Here is a 27,054-nt window from a genome sequence, read left to right on the forward strand (position 1 = left end):
TAGCAGCGATGAAGATGAGCTGCAGGTGAGTGAGATCACCTGCTATGGAGGCTGATAGAATTCTGCGCAAGAGGACCTCTGATGGCCAGACATGCATCAAAGCACCTTCATCAAAGCACCTTCTGGTGTGCATCGACGCACCTTCACTGAAACCAGGTAGTCTAGACAGTTGATGGTGATTAATTAGAAACAAGTTAGTGTCAAATCGTGGAATTACAAATAGTAGAAATTACAGTGAAAAGATAACCTGCATGAATGTAAATAGAAAAGGGGAAAACACAGTATCTAACAGTATCATTGGCAGAGGAGAAGAGTCAAGAAACTCAATTTCCTCTTAAGAAATATTCTATTATTAATAATATTATCAACAGCACAAACAACAGAGCAAGGAGTGACTAAACAGAGAACAGGCAATGTAAATAACAAAACACAGTGACATTTTCTAAATGCTGTACTGCAACGTCCGTTCTCAAAATTATTTCTCCCTATCCTGTCGTATGACACATCCTGATGTCACCAAAAATAACATGACACATGACATACTTGTAATGTCCGTTGTCATGAAGGGCTTACGTGGGTGTCATATTCCCTTCTAAAAAGTGCTACCCTTTAAACTTTAAACAAAATTTTATCTAAGCAGGGCGTCGGTGAGGCGCCCGGCTTCCTGGGATTCCATGCTGTGCTGTGTTCCTCTCCAGTTTCCCATTGGCCCTGCTCAAACTCCAACTAAACACAACTAGGAGAGTGCAATTTTGTCCCGTCATTATAGTCATTGTATATAATGACTGCCTTGCCTTGTGGACTGCTATTCAAATTGATTTCTTCGATTTCTTTCTTTTCATCAAATTATTCAAAGCCAGCGTTCTATTTTTACGCAGTCACTGCAACATGCGAGGAGTCTGGCATATAGGCATTCAAAAACAAATCCAACCTTTAGTCAAAAGTGTGCATTCAAACTGTCACGGAACGCTCCCCTTGCCACTGGTCACGTGGTATGGCCCGCCGCATGCAGTGCTCACTCTGAGTCACTTTGTATTGTTTGTAACAACGCCCCCTGATAGCGCTCCTGCACCTGGTTTAATGCGGTGTGTCTGTGTGTATTTAAACCCCTGTTGGTGTGTGCATCAGTGTTGGCCATTGTTTGTGTTGCTAGTCGCACGTGTATTCATGTTAACCGTATGTGTTCGTGTTGCCGTGGTTAGTGTTCATGGCATTGTTACGTGTATTCAGGGGAACCGTTTATGTTGTGTGAGTGCCGTCGTCATATGCGCTGTGTGTCAATAAACGTCTGTCAAAGTCGAGGGAGCCTGTGCGTTCTGCTCCGCGCCCTGCGGCACTCGGGCCGTCACACAAACAGTTGCAAATGGTTGTTTATGAAGCCCCTGTGGATCCCCTTACTGCAAGTGTGTGAGTTCACCTAACCTTGCCACAATTGTCTTCGCACTGGACCAGTAGGGTTTATCCCGGGGCTTAAACCATGAGCGCTTATTTGGTTTTCCAGTTCAGGAGATGCTGACAAGCTGACAACCTTTTCATTTCTTTTGGACCATATTGCCTATGAATAAGCTAAAATGCATCAACAGGTACCTCGTGTTTATGTGCAGCTGTGGCTTAAGTTTCACAGATGAAACTGATTTTTTAAAGGGGGCCACAAAATGAAAGAAAGTCAAATCAAGGGGCTTGTTATTACCCATGCAGTGTTATCTGTGCACGGCTGAAGATACTCACAACATCCGATTCCATGGGTGTAAGCCTGCATCATAGAGTCACTGTGCTCAAAAGACCACTTCCTGTGTGATAACAGAATGCATCTGTTTCCATAGCATTCTTTTTTCTCCTAAAGCCTAAAGAAAAGGGCAAAGTCACACCTACAAGTCAACAGCATTTGAAAAAAATGAACAAGATCATAGTTCAATCTCATTGACTTCTAGGTCATTTTTAAAGAAAAGCAGTCAGAATCAGAATATCCCAAGATTCAAGTGAGGCATGTGAGTTAGCTCTGGATCATCATTTGAGTACTCTAAGAAACAGGTTTGGCAAAGAAGCATGAATATTATGTATGTGACTATGTCTCTTCTTTAGCTTATGGTATAAAACTTAAAAATGTTACATGTACATGTTACATTTAGCACACCCATGACCCTGGGGTTGCCAGTATTTTGCCTTATGAGTTGAACTTCTTCTACTCACTATCCATATAGCACTACTGCATATACGTTTATATTGGTGTGGAACGTATATTTCTGTGAGAGTATTTGGTTCAGTCTAGATGGTACTTGATCTAAAAAGAGATTTAAAATAGTCACATCTTGATTTTTGTTTCTTTCCTAACACATAAAAACTGAATTTTGTTGATTTGTTGTTTTAACTCTGCGGCGATATACAGCGCAAAAGCACAAATTCATCAGCTGCCAACACTGCACTTCTACTTACACTTCCTAACTCTCCAAGCTGTTGTTGATCATGTCAAATGGCTGAATGTGTTTGGAGTCGCGGATGGTAATAATGGAATATATGGCGGAGGAGCTCACCACACTGCCTCGTGCAATAAATATGCCACCTTTACATGAGGTTTGAAGCTCCCTGAATTCATCATCAACATTAAACGGGTGACAAAGGTTCACGCAGAAACTGAAGGCATACCTGTAGGTCCAAACTGCAGTTCTGTTAATGACAAAAAGTGCAAACTGCTTGTCAGGGCTTGCTAATGGAGTTTCAGATTAGATTAGTTCAGCAAATCTATTGACCTGATTTTCATTTTGATCTTCGTACGACTTTAACTCCCTTAGCGATTCCCATTTTTTAATTCTTCTGGCACATTCGTTATGCAAGAGTTGTTCTGGAGCATGAGGAGAACAAATAGAAGATACAGCACTAATTAGCCTGGAGACAAGGCTGATAAAACAACACAGAGGACATTTATAATATACTTTAATAATAAGTCAGAACTAGCTGTTTAACTTTGTAAATGTGTCACTGGATGAGTCATTGAAATAACAAAGTGAAAATTGTAGCCTGTGGTAACAGTTATCCTAATTATGATTTTTAAGATTTTGGACAGTTTACTGCATGCAGACTCAATCTTTGACTAAAAAGTACAAATCTTTGAGATTAAAATAAAAGTATATGGATCTAGAGATAGATAAATGGATAAATGAAATAGATAAATGAAATGGTCAGAATGATTAACCTTAACTTGAATAACTTTGAAATTTGCAAAACCAGTAAGGAATGAGTTTCTGATATGGAAATAGCACTTGTCCTTAATCTAAAACTACCATAATCTAAGGTACACCACCAGACACTGCCTGAATAATGCATATACAGTAATATATACCATCAGTTCAGTGTCAGACATTATTTGAAAACAATGTAAAATGGTAATTTGAATGTATTAGTGGTAATATAAACACAGCAATTGACAGCATTTGGTAGCATTTGATTCAAATCAGGTAGCATACACTGAGTGTTAACATCTGTATATGTGACGGTGAGAAGGGAGTAAAAAGGCAAGACTTTAGGCAGACAAAAAAGGAAAGACAAACAAAGCCGTGGAGATGGCACCATGGGAACTGTGATGCCGGAGGGGGAAGCCATGACAGCAGCCTGTCTCCACCCTGTCTCATATGCTGTTTCCTGCTCCTGATTATTCTTACCTGTATCTTGATTTTCTTTTTATTAGCAGGTGTCTTTACACCCTGTTTTCATGTCTGTTTGTTGGGTATTGTTTGAGTATAACATTTTGTTTTCATTCTCTGCAATTTAGTCTCACGTTTCCTTGCATTTGTCATGCATGTCTAACCATTATGTTGGACTGTTCTCATGATTATGAATGTAGGATTACTTTCAATAAAAACATTGCGCACTCACACCTGCTGTCTGCCTCCTGATTCCTACTTTCTGTATTTCACCATTACATACACTCAGTGTTAATATATGATGTAACCAAAAACCTGATATTCCTAAAGTATCCTTAATCATCTGGGTCATCAGTGCAATGACTAATGTGATATGTGATATCTTTGAAGTGTTTATATTTGCAGTAAACTGAGGGAAGTCTTACCTATGCTTACCATATGCTTAGTTACTCAAGTTGTTCTTCTTTTGGCTTTCATTCATTTTTCTTCTGTTTCATTAACCAAATTAGTTATTTCTTCAAATGCTCACATCTCTTTCCCCATACAGTGTCATTCTGGCATGACACAACCCTAAACATCAGCCTCTGCTCATCATGCCTTGTGTAGAAATAGGAGCATTCTTGATATACTCTTAAGTGCAGAGTGTTTTTGGACCCCTTTCATATATATTCAGTTCTGTGAATATTTCAGGGTGCAACTAGTATGGGACAAGTGCCTTGAATACAGAACACACACTTTTATCAAGACTATCAAGAAATAAACTGAATTAAATGCAACTGAATTAAATCGAATTGAACTGAACTGAACTGGTCTGAACTGGTCTGAACTGGTCTGAACTGAACTGAACTGAACTGAATTGAATTGAATTAAATTGAACTGAATTGGGAATTGAGCTGAATTTATTTCAGTTTAATAGATTTTAAGTCCTTGATGGAAACTTGGTTTTATATTTAGTGTGGCTAAATATCAAAAATGCACACACTGTTCAAAGTTAACGCTTTGGCTCACATATGTACTCTGCACTGTCTGTGGATTTTATTAATTAGTGTATATTATGTAGCAATACATTATATAAACTCAGTGTAATGTCTGGTTAAAATTTACAAATGCAGGTGCCTGAGACTTCTAGAATTGCTGACATGCTAATTTGACTGAAGCCTGTCCCTCCCATGATAATGAGCCCAGAAAGCTGATGATCTCTGCTAAATAATGGCTTTGCCAGACTCTCTTCACACCCCATTTGATTTCATATGTATCTTCAGGTGTGTATTTAAGAGGGATTCAGACAAATACACATATATCTTAAATTATGCCCTTCCACACAATTATATATAATTAAACACATACATACCCTCTCATACCCTCTTATGTTTTTGATCAGAATAATATAATTGCATAATAAAAATGTAATTCTATGCACATGCTTTATTATTCATCTGTAACAATATCAGTGTACTAAATGACAGGAAGACTTGTCCAAAAAGTGAAGTCTGTGTAATTGTATTACGTGTCATTCCTTCCAAAAATGTCTCTTCTAACATATCGGTTGGAGAATTCCCCTAACGTGCGGCTTCCATTCATCATTTAGTGACGTGTGCAGCTCGCATTCTGACGTTGAATGGTGGTGTGTATGTTTTAAACATAGCTGATCAAACCAATAAAATATAATAAAATATTCGATAGTTCGTGTTTTCATTTTAATTGTTTACTTCTCAAATTTCAAAGTGCGCTATTAACATTTTTCACTTGTGCTGTCTATTCAAAGTTTGATTGTCTAACTCCCTCTGCTGGTCACAATGGACGATTACAATACAGGTCCTGACATGCATGTTCAGTATTAAGAGATTCTTTCCTTTGGGCATCAAGTGAGGTCCAAGCATTGACAAATCCATGAGCTGCTCTGAAAGAAGACAACAGATTATTCTTAAAATAATTTAATATTAAAGATAATTAATATAATAAGCATAATGGTTCCGATATAACAATATTACCTAAGTGAATTAGTAATTATAAAGCAGAAGGAAATATAGGAAATTCTGAATACTAGAGGTAGCTACCAGCAGATGGCAGCAAGATTCATCAAAGATTTAATGTACTTTTAATGTAACAGATCATAGATGTACTTTTTCTAAGAGAAACCTGGATCAAGCCAAATGAGAACATAGCTTTAAACGAAGCCTGTCCTTCTGGTTATAGCTATGTACACTGCCCTCGTCTAACTGGCCATGGAAGCGGCACTGACACATAAACCGCAAATCTGGTTATGATTTTGAGTCCTTTGAAATTATTTTTACTAGCATAAATGATGTAGCCAGCAATAAGAAGCCCACCCAGCCTCTTCCACTAATTGGCATCTACAGGCCACCAGGACCCACATTTGCAGATTTCCTCTCTAATCTAGTCACTCTAGTAAAAAGAGCTATTATTGTTGGTGATTTCAATATTCACTTTGATAGTGCCTAAGACCCTCTGAGATCAGCCTTTAGGTCTATAGAATCAATTGGTTTCACTCAATGTGTAAGAGAAGCCACACAGACACACAGTATAGACAACGTAGTTATACTTCCCTAGTTGGATGCCATCTCAGACAATTCCCTAATTTCATTTGAACTACATATGAGCCACAATATAGTAACCTCACCTCACTATCATACCAGACTCACGATCACGTCAGCCACTGCACCTAGATTTATTGCAAATCTCCCAGACTTATCATTTGCGACTAGGATACCCTCAAATCCAATGAAAGTTGATCAAATAACTGAATGCGTAGAATCAGTATGCCACTGCACACTCAATGATGTTTCTCAACTTAAGAATAAAAAATTAGGGACAAAAAATTTGTACCTTGGTATAATGATCACATTCACAATTTAAAACAAAACACTCGAAAAACAGAACCTAAATGGCACCACACTAAGCTTCTAGTCTTCCAGCTTGCTTTCAAGTATAGAAAAGCACTTATTACTGCTCAAACAGTTTCTCTCTTGACCCTAATAGAAAATAACATAAATAATCCTAGATTTATTTTTAATACAATTGCACATCTAACTAGGAATAAAACTGACACCAATACTCAGATTACATCACACAGTAGTAATGAGTTCATGAATTTCTTTAATGAGAAAATTAAGCACATTAGAGATAACATTAAGAATATTAACATGACATCAGGCAGCTACTTAAAGATGAGAATAACCAAGACAAAAACAACTCTAGAATCCTTTACACCTATCCAAGATCCAGAACTTATATCTCTGATCTTCGTTCAAAATCCTCCACTTGCTTATTAGATTCACTGCCCACACACTTTCTTAAAGAAATCCTACCTGAAGTAATTGAAACTTTTCTAAATGTAATAAACTCCTTCTTGAACCTTGACTACATTCCTAAATCATTCAAATTAGCAGTAATCAGACCACTTATCAAAAACTCTAACCTCAACCCATGTCAGCTGTCAAACTACAGGCTAATCTCAAACCTTGCATTTATTTCCAAGATCCTAGAAAAAGCTGTCACTCAGCAGCTATGCTCATATCTGAATCAGATCCAGATACATGAAGTCTTTCAGTCAAGGTTTAGGCCTAATCATAGTATGGAAACAGAACTAATTAAAGTAGTTAATGACCTGTTGTTGGCTTCTGACCAAGGTTATGTTTCTTTGCTTATATTGTTTGAATGGGGGCAGCATTTGACACTATAGATCACAACATTTTACTAGATAGACTCAAAAATGTTGTTGTGATTAGGGGAATAGCCCTTTCCTGGTTTAAATCTTATCTAGCTGGTCGCTACCAGTTTGTTCACATAAATGGAGACTTCTCAGCATACAACAAGGTTAGCTATGGTGTCCCACAAGGATCATTCTAGGGCCTTTGCTTTTTTCTTTATATATGCTACCTCTAGGTGAAATTATACGTAAACACTGTGCTAGTTTCCACTGCTACACTGATAATACTCAGTTATATATCTCAGCCAAACCAGAGGACATGTATCAGCTTAGTATTATTGATGAATGCATAAAGGATGTCAGACACAGGTTGTTGAGGAACTTTCTCTCACTTAATCCTGACAAAACAGAGACAGCTAGGTCCTTGCTCTCTAATTACTCAATAAACATCAATGGTCTCCCAGTCACAGCTTCTTTAACAGTTAAAGATCTTGGAGTTACTGTGGATCCCAGTCTCTTGTTCGAAGCTCATGTAAATAATATTTCTAGGACCGCCTTTCTCCACCTTAGGAACATTTCAAGGATTAGGAACATGCTCTCCTCACATGATGCAGAAAAGTCAAGATTGGACTACTGTAATGCCTTACTATCTGGCTGTACCTTTAACACTGAGTGTATCTGAAGTATTTAGCTGTTGCAAAAGACTAGTCATGCTGATCTATTGCTGGGTTCAGCGCCAGTCCTGTGCTGGGGCGGAAGAGTGAATCCAACGCCAGTGGTGGAAAAGTTCTACTTAAACTTACTCTGAGCATTTTACATCTGGAAGATAAATCCTTTGGGAACACCAAAATAATGTGCTTGCTGTAGGTTATATTGTTATCATAAAGCTTTATGAATCAAGTCAAATTATCCTCTGTTGTCTTCATGTGCCAACTACAGTCATATCTAAAAATTCCACTACCCTCAATTTCTTTTCTGCGAATTTATCTGAAAGGTTAGCAGTCTCATATATTTTCCTTTATCAGTACAAAATCACACTGATATAGAATACTTATTTCATAAACATTTTGCTAACTTTTACATTAGTTCTGGCTGGCACTGTACTAATAACCAAGAATTATTTGTTCACTCAATTAATTTGACAGAAAAATTCCAGGTATGTTTTTTTTTCTTTTCTTTTTTTTATTGTTCAGTGCAGTCTTATTATTATTCTGAATAATTAGTACATTGTTTTAATTACTGGCACCTTAAAATCTATTACTCTGTGCACCTTCCAGAGTCAGACTGCAGAGTAAACTGCGTAAACTAAATGAATTTCAGACTACAAACATGAACCCATCTCGCTCTGTATCAAGTCCAAACTTTAAAATTAAAAAAAAAAACCTGGCACAATGCACATCCCGAGTATGTAGCTATTTGCTGATATCTCTGCTGAATCCATGCACTGCATCTGATGTGAAGGAGTAAAATATTTTGTTTGTTTCTTTTCGTTAATACACAAAAGTGAAGTGTTTTATACTGTCGCCTACTACTGAAATGTACAGTTAGGAAGCGAAACACAGGACATGCTAAAAACTGTCCACGGTGCTGTCCATGGTCCACTGTCCGTGGTGCTAAAAGAGAACTGATAAGAACAGTCAAGTCAGCTTTGTCATTGCAGAACACATATAAAGTACACAGAGACACGATTAGCGCACATCCAGGGTGGCAGAACAGATTCAGCAATAAGACAAAGCACGAAAAGAATCAATGGGACAATTTTGTGCAAAGAAAAAAAAGTAATATAAACACAGATAGAGTGCCATTAATTTACAACTATCTAGAGCATATAGAAGCAGATATTTGGTACACATGTGAAAAATAATGGACTGTAAATACTGTAATGGAGTGTACAGCAGACCTGAGAGGTAGGCATATCGCAACAGTGCGCATGTGTTAAAGTGTGCGAAGAGAAGAGAAATAGGGAGCGTCCCCATATCCGACATATGCCCCTTTTCATTTCATATAGTTAGTCAGTCAACAGTGTATTACAAAGATATGGTGCTGTATTTGAGTATGATACTAGACAGTAACAATTTACTGTAAAGTAAACTGGAATTCATCGAAAATCTACGATATGGAATCTTAAGTCGGAGTTTGTTTTTGTGTGTCAGCGATAGGCTGCCGGTGATATTAAAAAGCACGGCTTGTTCTGTTAGGCCTGCATGAATGAGATTTGTATGCGGACCAAATGGCCTTTTCCTGCCATCTTTTAACGGCTTGAGGCCTTGAATCTGCTTTAAAGTCTGCATTCGCCTTTAAGAAGATCTACGTAATATTACGCAGCTGCTTTTGTCACTGCGATAGCCCTTCCTCACGCGGCTCACAAACAAATCTCACGCGCCTGCATCCTCCGTCGCCACCCATCCCATCTACGCGCCTTCGCGACACGCGGGCGCACCGCTGTGGTGGAGTCCTTGTCGGGCGGCCGCTTAAATGAATGAATCTTGAACCAAACCGGGAGGCGGCGACCAGGTATGGAAATGTTTTACGTACTGTCAAGGCAGGATGGAAATGTAAACAGGTGAGTTGACAGATCATAGCAAAAGACAGCACAGTAAGATTTCCGTCAGTAGGACACACGGAGGACTTGCAAGCCCCAGGTGTATAAAGAACACAAAGAGCAAATGTGTCATATTGGAGGTTTATTTGCGATCTTTGGAAAGCACGTAGGATCACTGCGTCATTGCCTTTATTCGTCCGATATGCAAGCGTGTTGATCTCGGGTCTGGAAGTCTCGAGGTGAGATTGCGGTGACTGCGCAGAACAGATGTTTGCCAGCAGCTCGCGGGTATCGTATGAATGCGTGTGCGTGGTATTCGGCGCGTTTATTGTATTCCAGGTGGAGAATGTGCAAAATGTTATATGCTTGGCTATGTTTTCCTTTGACCAGTTACTTTATTTGTTAATGTGCAAAAAGGTTTGTGTCGTGAGGATGTCTGGGTTTAGCTAAGTCGTGAGTCGTGACAGGTGCAACGAGCTCTTATTTTTAGGGCCTGGTATGACCTTGCACCGGCTTAAATGGATCATAATTAAGCCCTCGTTTGCACAGGTCCGACATGATCATGTTAATAGAGCTCAGGTGATCTTCTGCATGGGTGTTTGGTTCAAGGGGATGTCTAACGCCAAATCAAGTAAATATTTTTGGTGCTGTTGGTCAAACGGATGAAATGGTGTATGAAATAAGATGGAATTTTCCTTGACTTCTTCAGTGTATTTTCAGCATTACTTTTTGGGTCATTTTCTTGCTGTATTGTACCACACCACTAACAGAACATACTGCAAGACCCAATCATTGCACATGGGAATTGTTGCACATATTGTGAGAACCAATCAAAGTGTGCTATGGAATAGTGGCCGTCTCCATGGAGACTCCACTTTCACCTATTCAGTGTGCAGCCCAGTGGTGTTATTTATTTTTATATACAGCTCCACATGTAAGCCACATGCCTGTTTCCCTGTAAATTTCATCCTTCAGTGCCAAAGTAGGAAATCATAGTTATTAATACAATTAGAGTTTGAGATTTTAATACAAATATATAGTGTACAGTGTTCACACTGCACCAGTAATGATATGTGCGATATGCTTTTGGCACAACTGATAAATATGGCCATTTACTCAATGGTCCATATCTGTCAGTGAGTTGACAAGGTATCCTTTGTCTTTATGTGTGTACTGATGATTATATCAGTACTGGTGACTTTGTTAAACAAAGTTTTTATTCAACACATAATTTATTTAATTTATTTTTATTTCCCTTGGCACCCCCAGACATATTTGTCATGAAGGTTGCTGTGATCATCAGTAAATATTGATCTATTCCCCTTCTCCTATCTTTTTCTAAACAAATACGCAACATTCTTACTTATCCTTTAATTAAACCAGTGAGTTATGATGCATACATTTAACTCACAGATCACAAGAATGAAGGCAAAGAGTCCCAAGACCAAAGGCATAAGGGTTTTGTAATTAAGCAAGCCTACTAAAAAGACCATTATTAAAGGTTATGTGAGTTTATCCAATTATGCATGGTCCACTAGGTACAAAAATGGCTCCCTTTACATCCTTTAAGTACTAAAATAACCTCAAATTTTAGATGATATTTGGATACTTTAACCCCACAGCTATTATATCATTTCAAAGATGATGTAAGAGAGCACAGAGGCAAAACAAAAAAGCCAGTTACCTTCACTGTCTCTGTCCAGTTACTTTCATGGTGCTGTTAACCAGCTCCATCCTACCAGACTTGCTAGGTTTCGCTGACTTTTGTTGGTGCATTTTTTTTGTTTCTCATTTTCTCATTGTTATGGGGTGCTCACGTTTTTCCAGCAGCCCATGTGAAGCAGAGAGTGGTGAATGGCACTAAAGAAGACTGCAGTGCAGATTCATGATGTGTTACCCTGAAACAGCGGTTCTTAAGGTTGTCAATGTATACAGCTTATAGCACATTGTACTGTGGCACAGATACAATTACCATTGTCTATATTAAGCAACAGGTTTCATAAAAATTTCTAAACTGACTTACAGAACTGCACATGGACACATTAATTTACATTAATGTACTATGAAACTTTTGATAGTGCACTTCACAGATAGACTGATAGATAGATGAATATTTACAAAGTAATTCAACCATTTCCCACAGTGTTTTTCCAAAGACACAGATCAAAGAGAACAAATTTGTGGGATACATTGGGAAATTGTGGAATCGTACATGAGATACATTGGGAAAAGAATTCTCAACTCTCAAAGCTGCCTGAAATGTTAAGGGAGGCTGGCAATTATAATTCATTTTGTTTTAGCCTTTGATTCATGTAACATTTTTAAAGCTTATATTAATCTTATAGCACCAAATATTTATGATTATGTAATTTGATAATTAGTTAGATGTGTAAAGGAAGTGACACACTTCATTTGGCTTGGTGCAATTTTTTCTTGGTGATAAGGGTTGTAAATAATGTTTCGTTGTTGTGCAGAGGTGTATTTTGCATGTGTGTACGCACGCTTGTGCACACATGCATGCTTGTGAGTGATGTTGGGAGGTTGGGGACAGGGGGACAGTGACTCACTGTGTTGTAATATGACTCTAGTAGGGGTGTAACAATACACACATTTTTTGAATTTGATACCATTTTCAATTCTGAGGAAGATTCAAAAACTTATCAATTTCAGAGATTCAGTTATATATTACACAGACTACTTTGGCTCAAAATACAAATTTAAAACAAAAGACTGCCAAGTAGCATGTTCTTATATATTAAAAAAAAACAAGAAAAACATTCTGTTAAACAGTGCAGTTGAGTTTTACACAATTTTAAAAAAGCAAACATACACTGCCCATGAGAGAAAGCCTCAAAAGTGACAGGGATATTGAAGAATTCAAAATACTCTTCAGAGCTTCTATTGATTTCTTTATACTTTTTTGATACACCCTTATTCTGGGAGAGTAGTGTTTATCTTGAGATTGCAGCAGTCCTTTTAAATTCAAAGTATTCATGGCTTATGTCCATTGCTGCAGAATATATTATTATTACTTTGCTTTCTGTACCTTAATACCTTATGAACAACTGAATCAATGAATAAATTGACAATTGGATGGACAAGCCAAAAAACAATCACAAACATTTACCTTATGGCTTTCTATTAAAGCAAAGCCAAGTCCTCTTTCATAAAGCCAGATTAACCCCAGTCTCCATTTAATCAGCTCTTTGAACAGAAACCCAAAGTCCACTTGATGGAATACATTTTTTCCAAGACCAGAAAACCAGCACTTAGTATATGCTAATATTTATGTTCACAGAATGCCCATTTTGGAGCATGACTCCCAATTGCTTCATGTCTGCGGTAAGCCTTACTAACCTGCCCAAGGCCATCGTGCTCTGTGGTGGAGCATGACACAGCGCTTTTTGATGTTGATGCTGTGGTAAATATCGCCAGTGGTCACAGGATGTGACAGTAATGAATCTGTTGGGAGAGAGAGGCTTTGCAGGCAGATGGTGATTGGCTATATATTTAACTTAGAATAAATATGCCAACATATCAATATTTCTAAATGGGCTACAATGTTCTGTTATATTTGTGAATGAGTTATCAATGTCTAAAGTCAGGAGGACAGTAGAAGAGCTACACAGGCTGCACAGACCTGCACAGACACCATATGCTAAAATGAAGATTGACATCAAAAAGGCATCAGTGATTTAGCCTGTCTATTCTGATGCAAGCAATTGGCAAAGAAAGATAAGATGAGACAGGACATGCTGTGTGTCCAGCACTCTCCTGTGAAGTGTGAGAGTACATGATTGGGAGCATTGCTGTGATGCCCTGCGTGTGTGTGTGTGTGTGTGTGTGTGTTTGAGCGCATGCGCAGACGCATGCTGTGCATGTGTGCGGGTGCACGCACGCTTGTGTGTGGCGTTTGGAGGCTGGGGGGAGGGAGACAGTGACTCACTTTCTCTGCATGGTGTGGACTCGTGAGTGAGGGATACCCACTGAGCATTACTGCAGCTACTGCGCCCTGTTAACATGGTACTGAGTCTTGATTTTGTATATGCGAATTGCACACAGATGCAGTGCCACTATCCATAAGGACTCTTTACACACACCCATACTTGCATCAGAGATCTCTTCTAAGGCGAAAACAGATTCATAACATTCTCAGCTTCAGTAGCTAATAATGCCTTGCCTGGTGTGCTGATATCTGCATGCTCACACATTCAATAAGTGTATAGTGTAGCCCAAGGGCCAGTGCCCAGGAGGACAGTACAAAGATCCTAGCAAGAAGCAAGTGGCTACTGCTGATGCCCATTTATACTGTCACAGTCATACCCTTATTGGCCTACTAGGCAACCTTGCAAAGCAGATGTCCTGAATGTCTTGCACTCGCCCCTCAATGTGCATAGGTGTGCGGTACTGTACGTGAAGAAGAATGGACTGGTCAGCACATGGAGGCTGTCATTTTTCCAACAAACAGCAACGCATCAGGATTTGGGTGGCGTGTGCAAGCCATGTCAAGGTCACGTTTTCCAGCGAATAGCAGGCATGTGGTGCGTCTGACTTATGGAGAGGGAGAGGAGAGATATAGTCATCAGGCAAACCATTTTCAGCAAGTTTCTGAGTGTTAAAGCAAAGCCTTGCAGGAAACACACTCTATCCCTACAAACTGCTGGCACAGGCATAAATGACCTGACTCATACTTTGAAGCAGTGCAAGGTAGGGTGTGTTCCTGCGTCTTTGATAGGCTCTCGTGATGTGATGGGCCCAGATGGGTCTGCTCTTGTCCCGGTGTGTAGATGACGTCTGTCTCCCAGCTTCAAAAAGCAGAGGTAACTTCGATGTGTGCCCCAGGAGCGATTGGGAAATTTAAAGTAGGACTACAGACAGCCTTTTTTCTTCCTTTGCCCGCTCATTTGCACGTTAGCTGTTCCCACGTCCTGAGGCAGTAGCAATGCTTCAAGCCATCTGCTTTGTCAGAATGTGGAAGACTTCAAAGGTTGCTGGCTTGGGTGTAAACCTCGGGATTATGCCATACGTAAGACAACAATACGATGGACAGTGTTTTTTCAGATGGTACTGCAACACGATGCGACGCAGTTCATCTCAGTAATGTTTGATCAAAGTAGTTGATTCATCTGCCAAAGAAACTTACATATTACCTCTTGGCATTAAAATTGGTAAGGTGTGAACTTAATGTGAAATCATCTTGGCTCTGTGAATTCTCCTACACCTATTTTTACCATGTTTCTTGGCCAGGTCAGCTTTTGATAATTCAGATTATTGTTATGTTTTTCTTTTGGTTTTTCTGCCCATCGTTGTCCTGGTGATGATGAGGCCAAATTAGAATCAATGGCAGTGGCAATCACTGTAAATATAAGATGTTATAACAAACCATTGTTTAACAATTGCATTACCATTGTATCCTACAACAAATGTGTGAAACATAAAACATCCACATTGCCTTTATCCCACAAGATGTACTGTAATAGAAATGTTGAATTAGAATTACATGCTTAAGTGATCATATTGATTGGAGGAAAAGTCACATCAGACTAAATGATGCATTTCAGGCTGTAAAAGGGAGCAGTTTCTTGACTCAGGGTATGCTTGTGTTTGTGTGTGGAGTGGTGTATCTTGTATGTGCATGCATGCGTGTGTGTGTGTGTGTGAGAGAGAGAGAGAGAGAGAGAGAGAGAGAGCGAGCGACAGAGAGTGAGTGAGAGAGAGAGGAAGAGATCTGAGCTGTTAATCTATTAATCGCTTCTTGGCTGATGCTCTGCAACAGAAAGATCTTACTTGTTCTCAATGCCACAGATATCAAAAGCATCTAATGCAGGAGTGTATCTAATGCAGACCCAGTCATTTATGCAGAGTGGAGGTGGCTGTCTGGTTGCTTGTGGTGCATGTGCCCTGAAACAGTGGCCCCTGGACAGAGTGGCTGAATCTGAATAAGTGCTAAGATGGTTCCTGTATCACAACTGTGTCCCTGTCACTGCCCTGAATCCGACAGTCTGATCACGTCACATGATGAGTCTTAAGCCCAAACTAACACCATGTCAGAAGTTTCCTGGAACCGAGCAACACTATACGGATGGCGAGTTTACACCAGTAACACGAGACATTTGCGGTCCAGCGACCCTGAGCAGGGTAGCTGCGTTACCTTCGTTCTCCCTCTTTTCCCGACATGTGCGAGGGGCGGGAGCTGTCAGCCTCCAGTTCTCCCAGAGGGGGAGCAACTCCAGCATTCTGTCAGCGTGTGGCCTTTCCCTGGGCCGGCTGCAACTGAGGCCCTTCGAGCTGTGCTGAGTCAGGAGCGGCGGCAGGAGCGCAGGACGGAGACGAGCCAGATATCGGGGCGGGAATCAGGGCAGCGGAGAGCGTGAGCTAACTCGCCTCCATGTCTTCGCCTGTCAATAAGAGATCTGGTTCCAGCCCTCACAGGTAGGCACCCCCCCCACTTTTCCTTTCCTTATACAGTACACGACCCCGGTTCTTCATCATCTTCATCATCATGATCATCATCCTCATCGTCTCCTCTAAGATAACTTGGCCTCTACGTTCACCTCTTTAATCCCTCTTTTCTTTTTGCCTGTTGTCTTGTCTTTTCTTCTCTTTTTCTCCCATCATCATTTGACAACGGTAACTGCCATGTGCATATATATGATACCTCTCACCTCTTAATGAATGTGTCTTTCTATGGTTTGTAAATCCGGCCTGACGGATTCTGTTTGAATGCGTGAACTACCTAATGGTGTTTGTAGCCGGGACAAAGTCGATGTATTTTAACTGCAGTTCTTAAGCTTCATCATTCTCAAATCGGTACAAGTGCTTTGCTAATGCTAACAAGGCTTTTTTTTCTGTTCAACTCTCTCTCTCTCTCTCTCTCTCTCTCTCTCTCTCTCATCTCTCAGCCTCCATAGCCCACCCAGACTACTTTCATGGCTGTGCTAGCTCTTTAACCATTTTTCTCTCTGTCTCTGTTTATTTCCTCCAAAGATTGATTTCAGCCTTAAGCTGCCATTCTGCCTAAATCTGCCACTCTGGGCAGTTCAGGAGTGTTTATAGCCAGGAGTAGTACCTGCCGTGCCAGGGTACTCAGCACTACTGCTAGCAATCTCATCTAGCCCCGGATGCATTAGTCTAATTGTAGATGAAATTGCATTAGCTACCACTTTACCTGATCGTAATGAGAAGCACAGTGGGTTGAAAAATATATTGCAGATCTGTTTTGATTTGCTGCTGGCATGGTTTCTGCGTAAGCTGACTCTACTGTAGTAGAATGACACGCTACAAGTAGACATATGGTAATATATATTACACCATAAACACATTCTGACAAACATGGAAGAGTGATTGTGGAAGAGCTAGTATTTCTACTAGCAATATCAGCACCTAATCAGCTAACCCTATGGCTGTTTTTAGCAGGGGTAGCGTTCCTCAGAGTAGAGCCCTGTTCTGTGTCTGTCTGTCTTGTCTCTTTTCTCAGATTCAACCCCCTGAAGGCCCTGAAGCCTAAATGGCGCTTGCAGCAAATGCTGCCCTGCCCCTCCTCAGCGCCTCCGTGAGCCCCCAGCCTCAGTAGCCTACATAGGGCATGGTTGTGGTAGAGAACGCCGCTGTTAGTCACTGAACACTCCTTGCACTCCCGAGACCAAGTCCATTCCGAAACCATCCCTTAGTCCCATCCCCTAAGCAGCTCCTCTATGGATGTAAAGGACTGGATGGGCAGGGAAAAGGTATTAGTCTAAATTGTCCCTCCCCATTCCTCAAAATATAAGCAGCTGCAGTGCAGGGGTTAAGGGCTGGTTAAGGACTAGGTCTATAGATGGCTTCCACTCACAAATGTGGCGGGACTGCACTGTCAGTGGCCATCTAGTCTGTAGCTGTGGCTTCGAAACTTAGAATCCGTGAGACCCAAATGAAGCCCTTACCCGACTCTAAACTCTAAACTCTTTAGGCTAAAGTCAAATTTATCAAATACTATGATATACAAACAAGGATATTAAGTATTGCAATCAAATTACTCTCAAATTTGGAAAATCAAGAAATGATAGATAGATAGATAGATAGATAGATAGATAGATAGATAGATAGATAGATAGATAGATAGATAGATAGATAGATAGATAGATAGATATTGATTATATAATATAATAATATATATTATATTCATAAGATATTCATATTATATTCACAAAAATGTGAATTTGATGATTGTAAGTTTCTTTAACATACTGAGAACTCTCGATTCTAATTCTTCTGTTTACCTTTATTCTGCACAGCTAAACAGATTGCCTCATGCACCACATCATCATTACTGTGCTTGAGCTGGTCCATCTTGTAGAAAGCAATATGATGGACTTACCCTGGTGCCCCTGGCTTTCTGTCTCTATGCTATCTGTAATGATATCAGATGTCTTCTCTCATGTCTGCTTTCCTTACCTCTGCTTCACCGTCTCCTTTTGCCTTTGTGGCCTTAAACGTAATCACACCCACAGCCTGGGAGCCCACTTGCTATGAGCTATGATTGGAGAAAAGACTTGCCATTCTAAATTAGATGGTTTTTGGGTGGATTCTTACTACGGTGCAATCATATGGCTAGCTGGGTTGGGAGATGGATCAACCCTGTGGTTCACTGGACATTTCAAGAGCACTTTGGCTATAATTTTCAGTCCTATTGGCTTTCTCAACTCAAGTTCTATGACAGTAGCACATTCACATTGTTCTACTTAAAGCCTGAGCACAATTTGGAATCGTTCCGCAACAAATCCCAACTTCTGTCTTCCTTTTTTTCCTATCATGAAGCCATCTGCCAAAGAAAAAGAATGTTGGCTTGTGCTGCAGAATGCCAGCTGAGCATGTTATGGCTTTTAGGTGTGTTTCCTTAGGTACTAGAGCTTCTTTGCCTGTTTAACACTTGGTTTTGCAGATGACCAATGGTGCACTGTCCAGTGAAACCATGTCCCCCATGTTGTCTCCACAGTTCCCAGTCTCTCAGCCTGGAAAATGAAGATTGCTTTTACTCAGCTTCTAGCTGAGGATTTGATTCCCCTCTGAGAGAACACATCTGAGGGGAATTAAAGATAATTCATCATTTCAATGTTTCCTTAATCCACTGTTCATAGAATTTGCCTAATGCCTGTGCTTGTTTGGTTTAATTGCTTTGTGCTTTTGGAGAGATGACCTGAGGTAACCACGTTGCAATAGAAGGCTATATTTGTATTGTACGGAAAGGCAGGGAAAAGACGTCCACGTTCATGAGGGAGTTGGGAGAAATGGGGTCGGTGCACAAGCACAGAGGAAGCCTGCTTCCGGATTTCCTCTAGAAGGGAAAATCCTGAATGGCTGTGATTTAGTCCAAGACTAGACTTAATGTGTGGGGAAAAGTAGTCGAAAAAAAATTGTCAACTTAAGTCTAGAACTCAAAGTGTTGATTTGAGGTTGCTCTTCAGCAGAGTATAAGATGAAAGTATGATATGGAAAGAGGATTATGTGTCACTGTTTTTAGTGGTACTCTGTTCCCTGCTGCAAAGTCAGTCAGTGTTGTCTGGACTCAGGGAGACAAGCGACAGCAATTGTAAAGAATTAATGCCATCCAACAGAGTCTCTAGATGGTTCTCCCCTCATCTCCCACCTCTTCCCTCTCTGCTGCCTGAACCGTACGTGGTTGGAAGATACCACACACAGATTTCACACAGGTAGATTCTGGGTGACAGTGCGGTTTATCCCCTGTCACGCTCATTTGCTAAGAGCAGATGTTCCACAGTGGGAGTTTCCCCGGTCCATTGTGAAGCACACCCTTAAAGCACGAATTGCCATGACAAAGCAAAAACACTTAGCTTACCTCCGAGCAGGTGTGTAGGACGAGTGTGGGCGTGTGTGGCTCCCTGTGTAATGTTGCGTTCTTGTGTGTGGGTCAGTTTTGACTATTGCAGGTTTATAGAGCTAGACTACAGTCCCATGGAAGCAGGCATTATGGTCTCTATGAGGCAGAGCCGAGGATTTCTGACCCCAAGGTCTCCGGATCGCCACTGTCGGTCAGAGCATTAACATCCCCCTCTCTCTCCGTCTTCCACTTCCTGTCTTCACCTGCTCTCTTTCTGCTCTCTTCTGTTCTCTTTGGCTCTCTTTCCCTCTGACCATCCCAGGCATGGATTCAGGCTCCTCACAGTATTTTATACACATTTAAAATTAGTAGTTCAATAAGACGGTAGTCCCTAAAATCCATATCCATATGATAACTGAATCGACTTTAACTGAATGCTTCGGGCGGTTAATAATTCAACATGTCACAAAATAAACACAGAGTTTTACAATGTAATTAGACAAGAAATTCCAAACATGAACATTATTACTTCTCTGGTCTATTTGTAATAATAATCTAACTAATATAATTGACAACAAATGTGTCAACCACGTGAGCAGTTAATAAGACTGGGTTAGACACTGGCTCTGAAAGGATTTGATCAAGCCAGATATGGTGTGCAGAATGACTCCACGCAGTCACCAGATTATCATTCGCCCCCAGCCGTGCTGACTGTGCTGCCTGCTCATCCTGTACTGTCTGGCCTTGACTAATTTCAGTTTGCACACATGACATACCGTGCTGTTTTTGCTATGTTACAGGCCTCACATATCTGCTTGTATCATTTTGATTTTTTTTGCACACTTCTTTTCCTTTTGTCTTTCTTTCCTGTGGTTTTGGCTGTGGTGATCTCCGGCGTCCTAGAAGATGACATGTCCTGTCGAGTTGTGGACTTTGTCTTGTGGCATGTTAGTCGGCATGCGATGTCATGTTGCGTAAGACGATAGATTTTGGTTTTTTTTAATTTGTGTCATCAAAGACATGCTGGTTTGTCCATTGACCTGTGTTGTGTGTTCATCGGAGCTGCTTAATACTGTTACTATGTGGCACTGTAGGCAGAGCCCTGCGCCTGTCAGTAACCGTGATCCCTATGGCAACGCCTCACTCAGCAGTAGCAGCAACTCAGGCTCGTGCAAGGGCAGTGATGGAAGCCCCACCCACAGGTAGGAAACCTCTCTTTCACAATAGATAAGGATAGCATGTTGTTGAAAGTAGGCCACGGGTAATAGTGAGGTACAATACTGAAATCTCATACACCTTCTATGGAGCTCAACGAAAAACACTTTGCTGGGAATATGTCTAGAAAAGAAACTTGGTACAAAACTGTTTTCTGGGACAGAGAAGTCGTGAATTTTTTTTTCTTCACATGGACTGCGAGGTTTTTTTTCTATTTTTATACATCTCACATTATCAGGGACATAAATTTATCCACAGAAAAATTCAATGTGCATTTTGCTCCATAATGAATAGCGCTGTAGGTCTTTTACTATACTTCGTGGGCGTGGCTATTTGGCAGCGGCATTGCATTTCTTATCCGTGGCACTGGTGCAAAAACAAATCTAAGATGCTGTTAAAAGAACCTCTCACATTGCACCCCCGAGAAATGAATTCTGCAGCAACATCCGGACATTTATAGAGCCTGAGCTGGATTTATTTAGGACGTTTAACTACCCAATCAAATGAATAAAGTCTGCCTCCTGTTCTCTCTGTCTCCTCCTCTTCCCCCAGACGTCATATGAAGTACACCTCCTGCACAGATAACCATGGTATCAAACCCCCTCCCCCTGAGCAGTACCTTACCCCTCTGCAGCAGAAGGAGGTGTGCATCAGACATCTGCGAGCACGGCTCAAAGATACCATTGAAAGGCTCCAGGACAGGTAGCTACAGTTACGGCTCTGTGGTCTAGACTGCCACAACTCCCCAAACACTGTCATGTCTTATTACATCTTATTGGAGAAAGCACCATATATACATGTAATTAAAAACTCTTTGATGTTTGAATCTGTTATGGCTGGAGATTTCTCCTCAATGTGGCAGGCAGATGAGTATTTTGCATATAAATTGTTTTGCATTTGGTCATTTGTTCCACATTACAACAGTGCACAGCTTTCTAATGCATTCTAATGGGTTTGTCCATCAGCCCTAAGCAATACTGACTCACACTGAAGTGAGTGTAACTCTACTTTTTCTCTCCTTTTTCCCTAACACCACCCCTTTGATCTTTGATCTCAAACACTCCCCAGGGACACAGAGATCGATGAACTGCGGACCCAGCTGTCACGGATGCAGGAGGACTGGATCGAGGAAGAGTGCCACCGTGTGGAGGCACAGCTGGCCCTGAAGGAGGCGCGCAGGGAAATCCAGCAGCTCAAACAGGTGATCGACGTGGTGCGCTCCAGCCTGGGTGAGACGGACACGGGCGTGCAGAAGTGTTTCCAGGACATCAACCTGCAGAACCACAGGCTGGAGACTCTGCTGCAGAGCGCGGAGCTGGCCCAGTGTGGCGCGGCCAAGGAGGCCAAGGAAGCCCTGGGCCGGGGAGGGGTGGTGGGGGCAGGGCTGGGGGTCACCGAGGGCCCAGCGGGGTCGTGCGTGGGCTCGCCGGCGCACTCGTTGACTCGCAGCTCTACCTACACCAAGCTGAGTGACCAGGCGGCAGCGACAGAGCAGGAGGTCGAGGGCAGCATAAGCGGATCGGACGTGCCGTGCCTGTCGGGCGAGGGCACGCAGGACAGCGGTTTCGTGTGCTGCGGGGAGGTGGGGGGCCCCAGTGCCCGGGCCGAGCTGCTGCTGGAGGCCGCCTGTCTGCAGGAGGAGGCGGCCTCGCTGCTGAGCGCCTGCTCACGCCTGCCGCACTCAGCCACCTGTGAGGCGCTGGGCTACGGAGAACCCCGGAGACCGCCGCTCCGCTGCGGCCTGAGCAGGATGCCGCAGGGTGTTGGCGTGAGCGTTAGCCACCCCTGCCTGTCGCACCACCACCTGTACCTGCACCACCTGCGCGAGCAGGGCATCCAGACGGAGCACGACAACGGGCCAGTATCGGCCCCGGCTCATGGCCTTGCCGGTGCCCACTCCGAGCTGGACACCATCGCCGAGCGCACGTTCCGCTCGCAGGCCTGCAGTCCCACGTCCACCTGGCTGTCAGATGAGGGGGATGACCTGGACTCGGTCACCACGGAATCCGTTACCACAGCCACATTTGCTAGGGAACCTGTTGTCATGGAGTCTGTTGCCATCAAGTCAGCCCCAGTGGCGGGTACTGCCATGCCGTCTGCCACTTTGCTGCCTGTTGCCACAGAGCCCACTCTTACGGATAACATCACTGCAGAGTCTTGTTCTAAGGCATCCGTGGAAACAGCATCTGCCTCCATGACTAATGTTGCTATTCCGCCGACTGACCCCTCTGAAATTGCTCCCTCTCCAGATCAACAGCCGAGCCCCGCTCCTGCCCAATGTCTTCCATTGGCAGAGGAGACGGGTGAGCCCGCCCCGCTGACAGCCCAGGCACAGAATAGTGCCTCACAAGCCGAGCAGGCCGGCACTGACGGGGTTACTGTTGTGGAGGTGGACGAGGACGAAGACGACGAAGAAGCAGCAACTGGAGTGAAGGACTCCAGCGCATCTGTCTGTGGCGTCCCTGTGAAGAGCTACTGGAGCCGCCACTTCCTGGTGGACCTGCTGGCCGTGGCCGTGCCCGTGGTGCCCACGTTGGCATGGCTGTGCCGGGGCCCGTGCCGCGGTGGACAGCCCATGTACCACTTCGGGTCCCTCCTCCGAGGCTGCTGCACCGTGGCCCTCCACTCCCTCCGCCGGGGAGGCGGTTTGCGCCACTACCCTGCAGGCGGCGGGGGGCCAGGGGGCATGAGCATATGATGTCAGCCCCTGAGCTTCAGAGAGGGCCATGGAGCCCCACACTGCCCTGGCCCATCAGTTAACCATCTGAGCTGCTGTCATTCGTAACAAAAGGTTGGAAGGAGTGAAAGCAGAAAAGGGGATTCATCATTAATCCTAATTCCAATCATGTCATGGTAGCGGTAGCCCTTATCTTTGAGAAAGTAGCCATGTATGAGGTTTCCAAAGAAGAGCTGGCAGGACAAGAAGCTGCGGTATACCTGTACTGCACATCCGACGGGACTTCTGACTGACTCCACATAGTTCCCCACACAGATATGGCGCAGATGGATCCTCCTAGCTGATTGCGCCTTCAGGTGTGAAGTAAAGGACCGAACAAACATCCGATTCTCTGTCTTCCTTTGTTCCTGTCCCTTAGTGCACCCCTCTGGCTGGCAGGGACTAAACCAGGAAGCGGGGGTTGTAACACTGTTTGTGTGCTAATACGCATAACTGTGTGTGTTTGTGTTGTGTGCACTGTACAGTGTAGCCAAAGCACCTGTATGACTAAAGGTGATCGGGTGCTGTAGTTTACCCATTATGCCCAAGTGACTGCATTTGATATATGACAGTCATCTTTCAGCTTATAGAGCCAGGCTGGCTGCTACTGCTAAGCTAGTTATATGCTTTGCTTCTGCCACCAGTGTCCTAGATGGACACTGTCACTGCTAGAACGTAGTCCATAGGAAGTGTCAAAAACATTATTCTCTTATTCTAAACCCAAATTATTAGGATATGGTCGAACAACAGTACAGAGTTAGTATGGAAGAATTATTGGAGTTTTTTGTTACAAGTGAAAAGGGTAAGAGGTTAAAAGATGCACGGAGAACAAGCAATTAGACAGTTTTGCAACATTAAAGTTAAACTAATGAAAATGGCACTTGCAGGATTCCAGGTCTATAAATGAACCGAGAGGTACTTGTTGTTTTTGCACCTTGAGAAACTGTCAGTGTGCTTATTCCCTTTACTGCAGCGGTACTTGTAGTAACGTCTTTTTTAGAGTTTTGCGTTACCAAAGTCCTCACTGGAAATGTTTCCTATTTCCATCATGATGTGTTGGAAATGTTCTTTTTTTTCAATCGCCTCAGTGTGGAGTGACATTTACTGACATTGATTGCACTAAAATTCACTTTATCAGCAGCTACTTGAACTTTTAGTCCGTTTTCCTTTGTTTGTATCTCAGTCAGATATTTACGAAGGACACTATTTAAATCCCAAGACTCACCTATTTGTGTGTACCTGTTTTTGCTCCAACCACATTGTACAATCTGGTAGAAATCATAATGCATTGGATAATCAGTAAAATATAGATTGTTTAGTTGCAGTAAATTTCTTTCTCAAAAATGAGTTGCCTTTCATTCTACACTCTCCTTCGTCTTAAAATGTGCAGATTGAAATGTTGTCTTGCTGTCCACTAGCTCATTTCTATACTGTGGTGTGTGTTAAATGAGGGTGGGTTTACCAGGCCGTTCTGGCTTGTGTTGTTGCATTTCTCTCGTGAAACCACGTCAATCTTTTTGTTGAGGTTTGTGTAATGGTACAATATTCACTGATAGTTTTACTGTGTAATTTTATCTCTGTATGCTGGCCTCAATCCAGCTCTTTTGTGGGAGCGTATGAGACAATGAAAGTATGGCAGATTCTAAAATATATTCATAATTTTAATCTTTCAGTGTCTGTTGAGATTCCAAATGACTGGCAATTGTGTGTCATTTGTATGTTCCAGTCTGATCAAAATATGTATAAGAATCTGAATGCTAACTTCATCAAGTGGTTTTTGAACAACTTGTAAAAACAAACCACAAACCATTACCTCTAGTTGCTTAGCCACTCAAGGGAACTGTTTAAATGACTAAATGACCTTTGATGCTGTTGCAAAGCCTGATGTTTGTGCTGAATTAACATATAAGGCCTTGTCATGCTTTTCTTAAAGCCATATTTTGCTGGAGGTGTGTAGGTGGATCCTGTTTCATGGTAAAGTTGAATAATAATGTACATTATTTACCTTACATAATGGACTCCTCATGTGGTAGTGAGGGGACCATAATTTGTGTGTGTGTGTGTATATACGTGTATGCCTGAATCTTCAAATTAAGAGTTTTACTGAATTAGTCTTTGTTCTCTTCAATGCCTCATTTATCCCAGAATGTGACCTCTGACTGATAAATGAAAACAGATTTATAGAACACCGCTAAAGCACCACCTCACCCTTCCCATTACTCTGATGTGCATCAATAGATGAACCACGTTATTACATGCCCTACTTACACAGCAGCCAGGATTCCACAAACCAACACATAGCTGTGAAACATTCTTTATATGTGTACTCTATAAATAGAAGAGCAAGTATTATTAGACACTCTTATTACCATATACTAATGACACTGCAGTTCAGCATCAGTCATACTGCTATGCTCTGGATTTTTTTTGTGATGTGGTATAACTCATAAGTTTGATATTGTCCCTCACCATACCACAAAAGACATTATGTGTATTATGTGTTATTGGTGGTAGATGCAAGCTACCTTGCTTGGGTCAAAATTCACAGATTATATCTAAATTGCAATTCTACCACTATAATTGATTTTTTAAGATTAATATAGGTAATTTCTGTAGTAATCCATTATCGCACTACATCCTCCAACATTGTGTAGGGCCTAGTATTGAATGAAAAAACTAGTAAGATTGATCATTTTTCCTATGGAGGTTACATCACATTGTACAAATGTATTACATTCACTGATCAGTAAATACACCCTGTAAGCCTGGCTGGCACTTTATGTGCACTTTGCAGGTGTATCATTCTACACTGCAATACCCTTCACTGTTTGTCAGCAACCACATTCATCTTTAGCCAGTTTCCACTGTTGACCATGAATCACTTTGGACAGCAGAACCTTCAGTGTAGTAGTGACACTAACACGGTAGTGACATGATGTAGTGAGACTAACACGGTGTTGCAGGTAGTCCTGCTAGTTTTCACTCACAGCCTCCTCCTCCTCAGGCAATAGTGGCTCTGTGGCCAGATACTGACCAGATACAGAGCTAGAAGGTGGCTAACCCAAAAAGTGCATGGTCACAGATAAGCTATATTCTCCAATTATGTTGTAGATGTTGCTATAAGGTGGGATTTTCTAATGAAGTGGGTGAGTTCACAAAGCTAGAATTGAATGTGTATTGTCTTATTTTAATATATATTATTTATATAGTCCCCCCCCCCAAATGGTTCTTTCAATGTGGAGATCAAATTAAGTGTTTTCTTTCTGGAAAGTGTTTGCAATGTCAGTTCATTAAAGTGGTTTCTGTCAAACACCCACATAGGTTTAGTAATATGTCTATCCATGTTATCAGAGAGAATATACAGTCCTAAGTCAGATATTCCAATAGCAATAGTGCGCACAGGCATCACTGTTCACAGCCATTATGCCATTTTCACTCACTGCTCTGTATAAAACA

At 41.9% G+C, this 27,054-nt stretch overlaps 1 protein-coding gene across 16 annotated transcripts; it reads left to right on the plus strand.

Moving 5' to 3' along the window:
* The first annotated feature begins 9,668 nt into the window (after positions 1-9,668).
* On the plus strand, positions 9,669-26,495 carry snphb (syntaphilin b). 16 transcript variants are annotated; one of them, XM_081706698.1, is made up of 7 exons: positions 9,669-9,822; positions 16,035-16,282; positions 16,753-17,402; positions 19,762-19,878; positions 20,762-20,869; positions 21,435-21,584; positions 21,951-26,495. In XM_081706698.1, the coding sequence occupies exons 3-7, from the start codon at positions 17,374-17,376 to the stop codon at positions 23,578-23,580; spliced, it is 2,034 nt and encodes a 677-aa protein (XP_081562824.1). In that variant the 5' UTR covers positions 9,669-9,822; positions 16,035-16,282; positions 16,753-17,373; the 3' UTR covers positions 23,581-26,495. The 16 variants fall into 16 exon arrangements, with proteins under 16 accessions (XP_081562824.1, XP_081562826.1, XP_035378186.2 ...); XM_081706700.1 differs by lacking the exon at positions 19,762-19,878 and adding an exon at positions 20,571-20,641; XM_035522293.2 differs by having other exon boundaries at positions 17,328-17,402.
* The last annotated feature ends 559 nt before the right edge of the window (positions 26,496-27,054 follow it).

The sequence above is a fragment of the Electrophorus electricus genome, chromosome 24 (genome assembly GCF_041902795.1).
Source record: "Electrophorus electricus isolate QZ-2024a chromosome 24, ASM4190279v1, whole genome shotgun sequence".
NCBI classification, from domain to species: Eukaryota; Metazoa; Chordata; class Actinopteri; order Gymnotiformes; family Gymnotidae; genus Electrophorus; species Electrophorus electricus.

Excerpts from the sequence above, each read along its gene's own strand:
- snphb (XM_035522293.2), top strand. The coding sequence starts at position 16,239 with ATGTCTTCGCCTGTCAATAAGAGATCTGGTTCCAGCCCTCACAG. Across the intron at positions 16,283-17,327 it reads TCTGGTTCCAGCCCTCACAG|ATTCAACCCCCTGAAGGCCC; the intron begins GTAGGCACCCCC and ends CTCTTTTCTCAG. Across the intron at positions 19,879-20,761 it reads TCTCCGGATCGCCACTGTCG|GCAGAGCCCTGCGCCTGTCA; the intron begins GTCAGAGCATTA and ends GTGGCACTGTAG.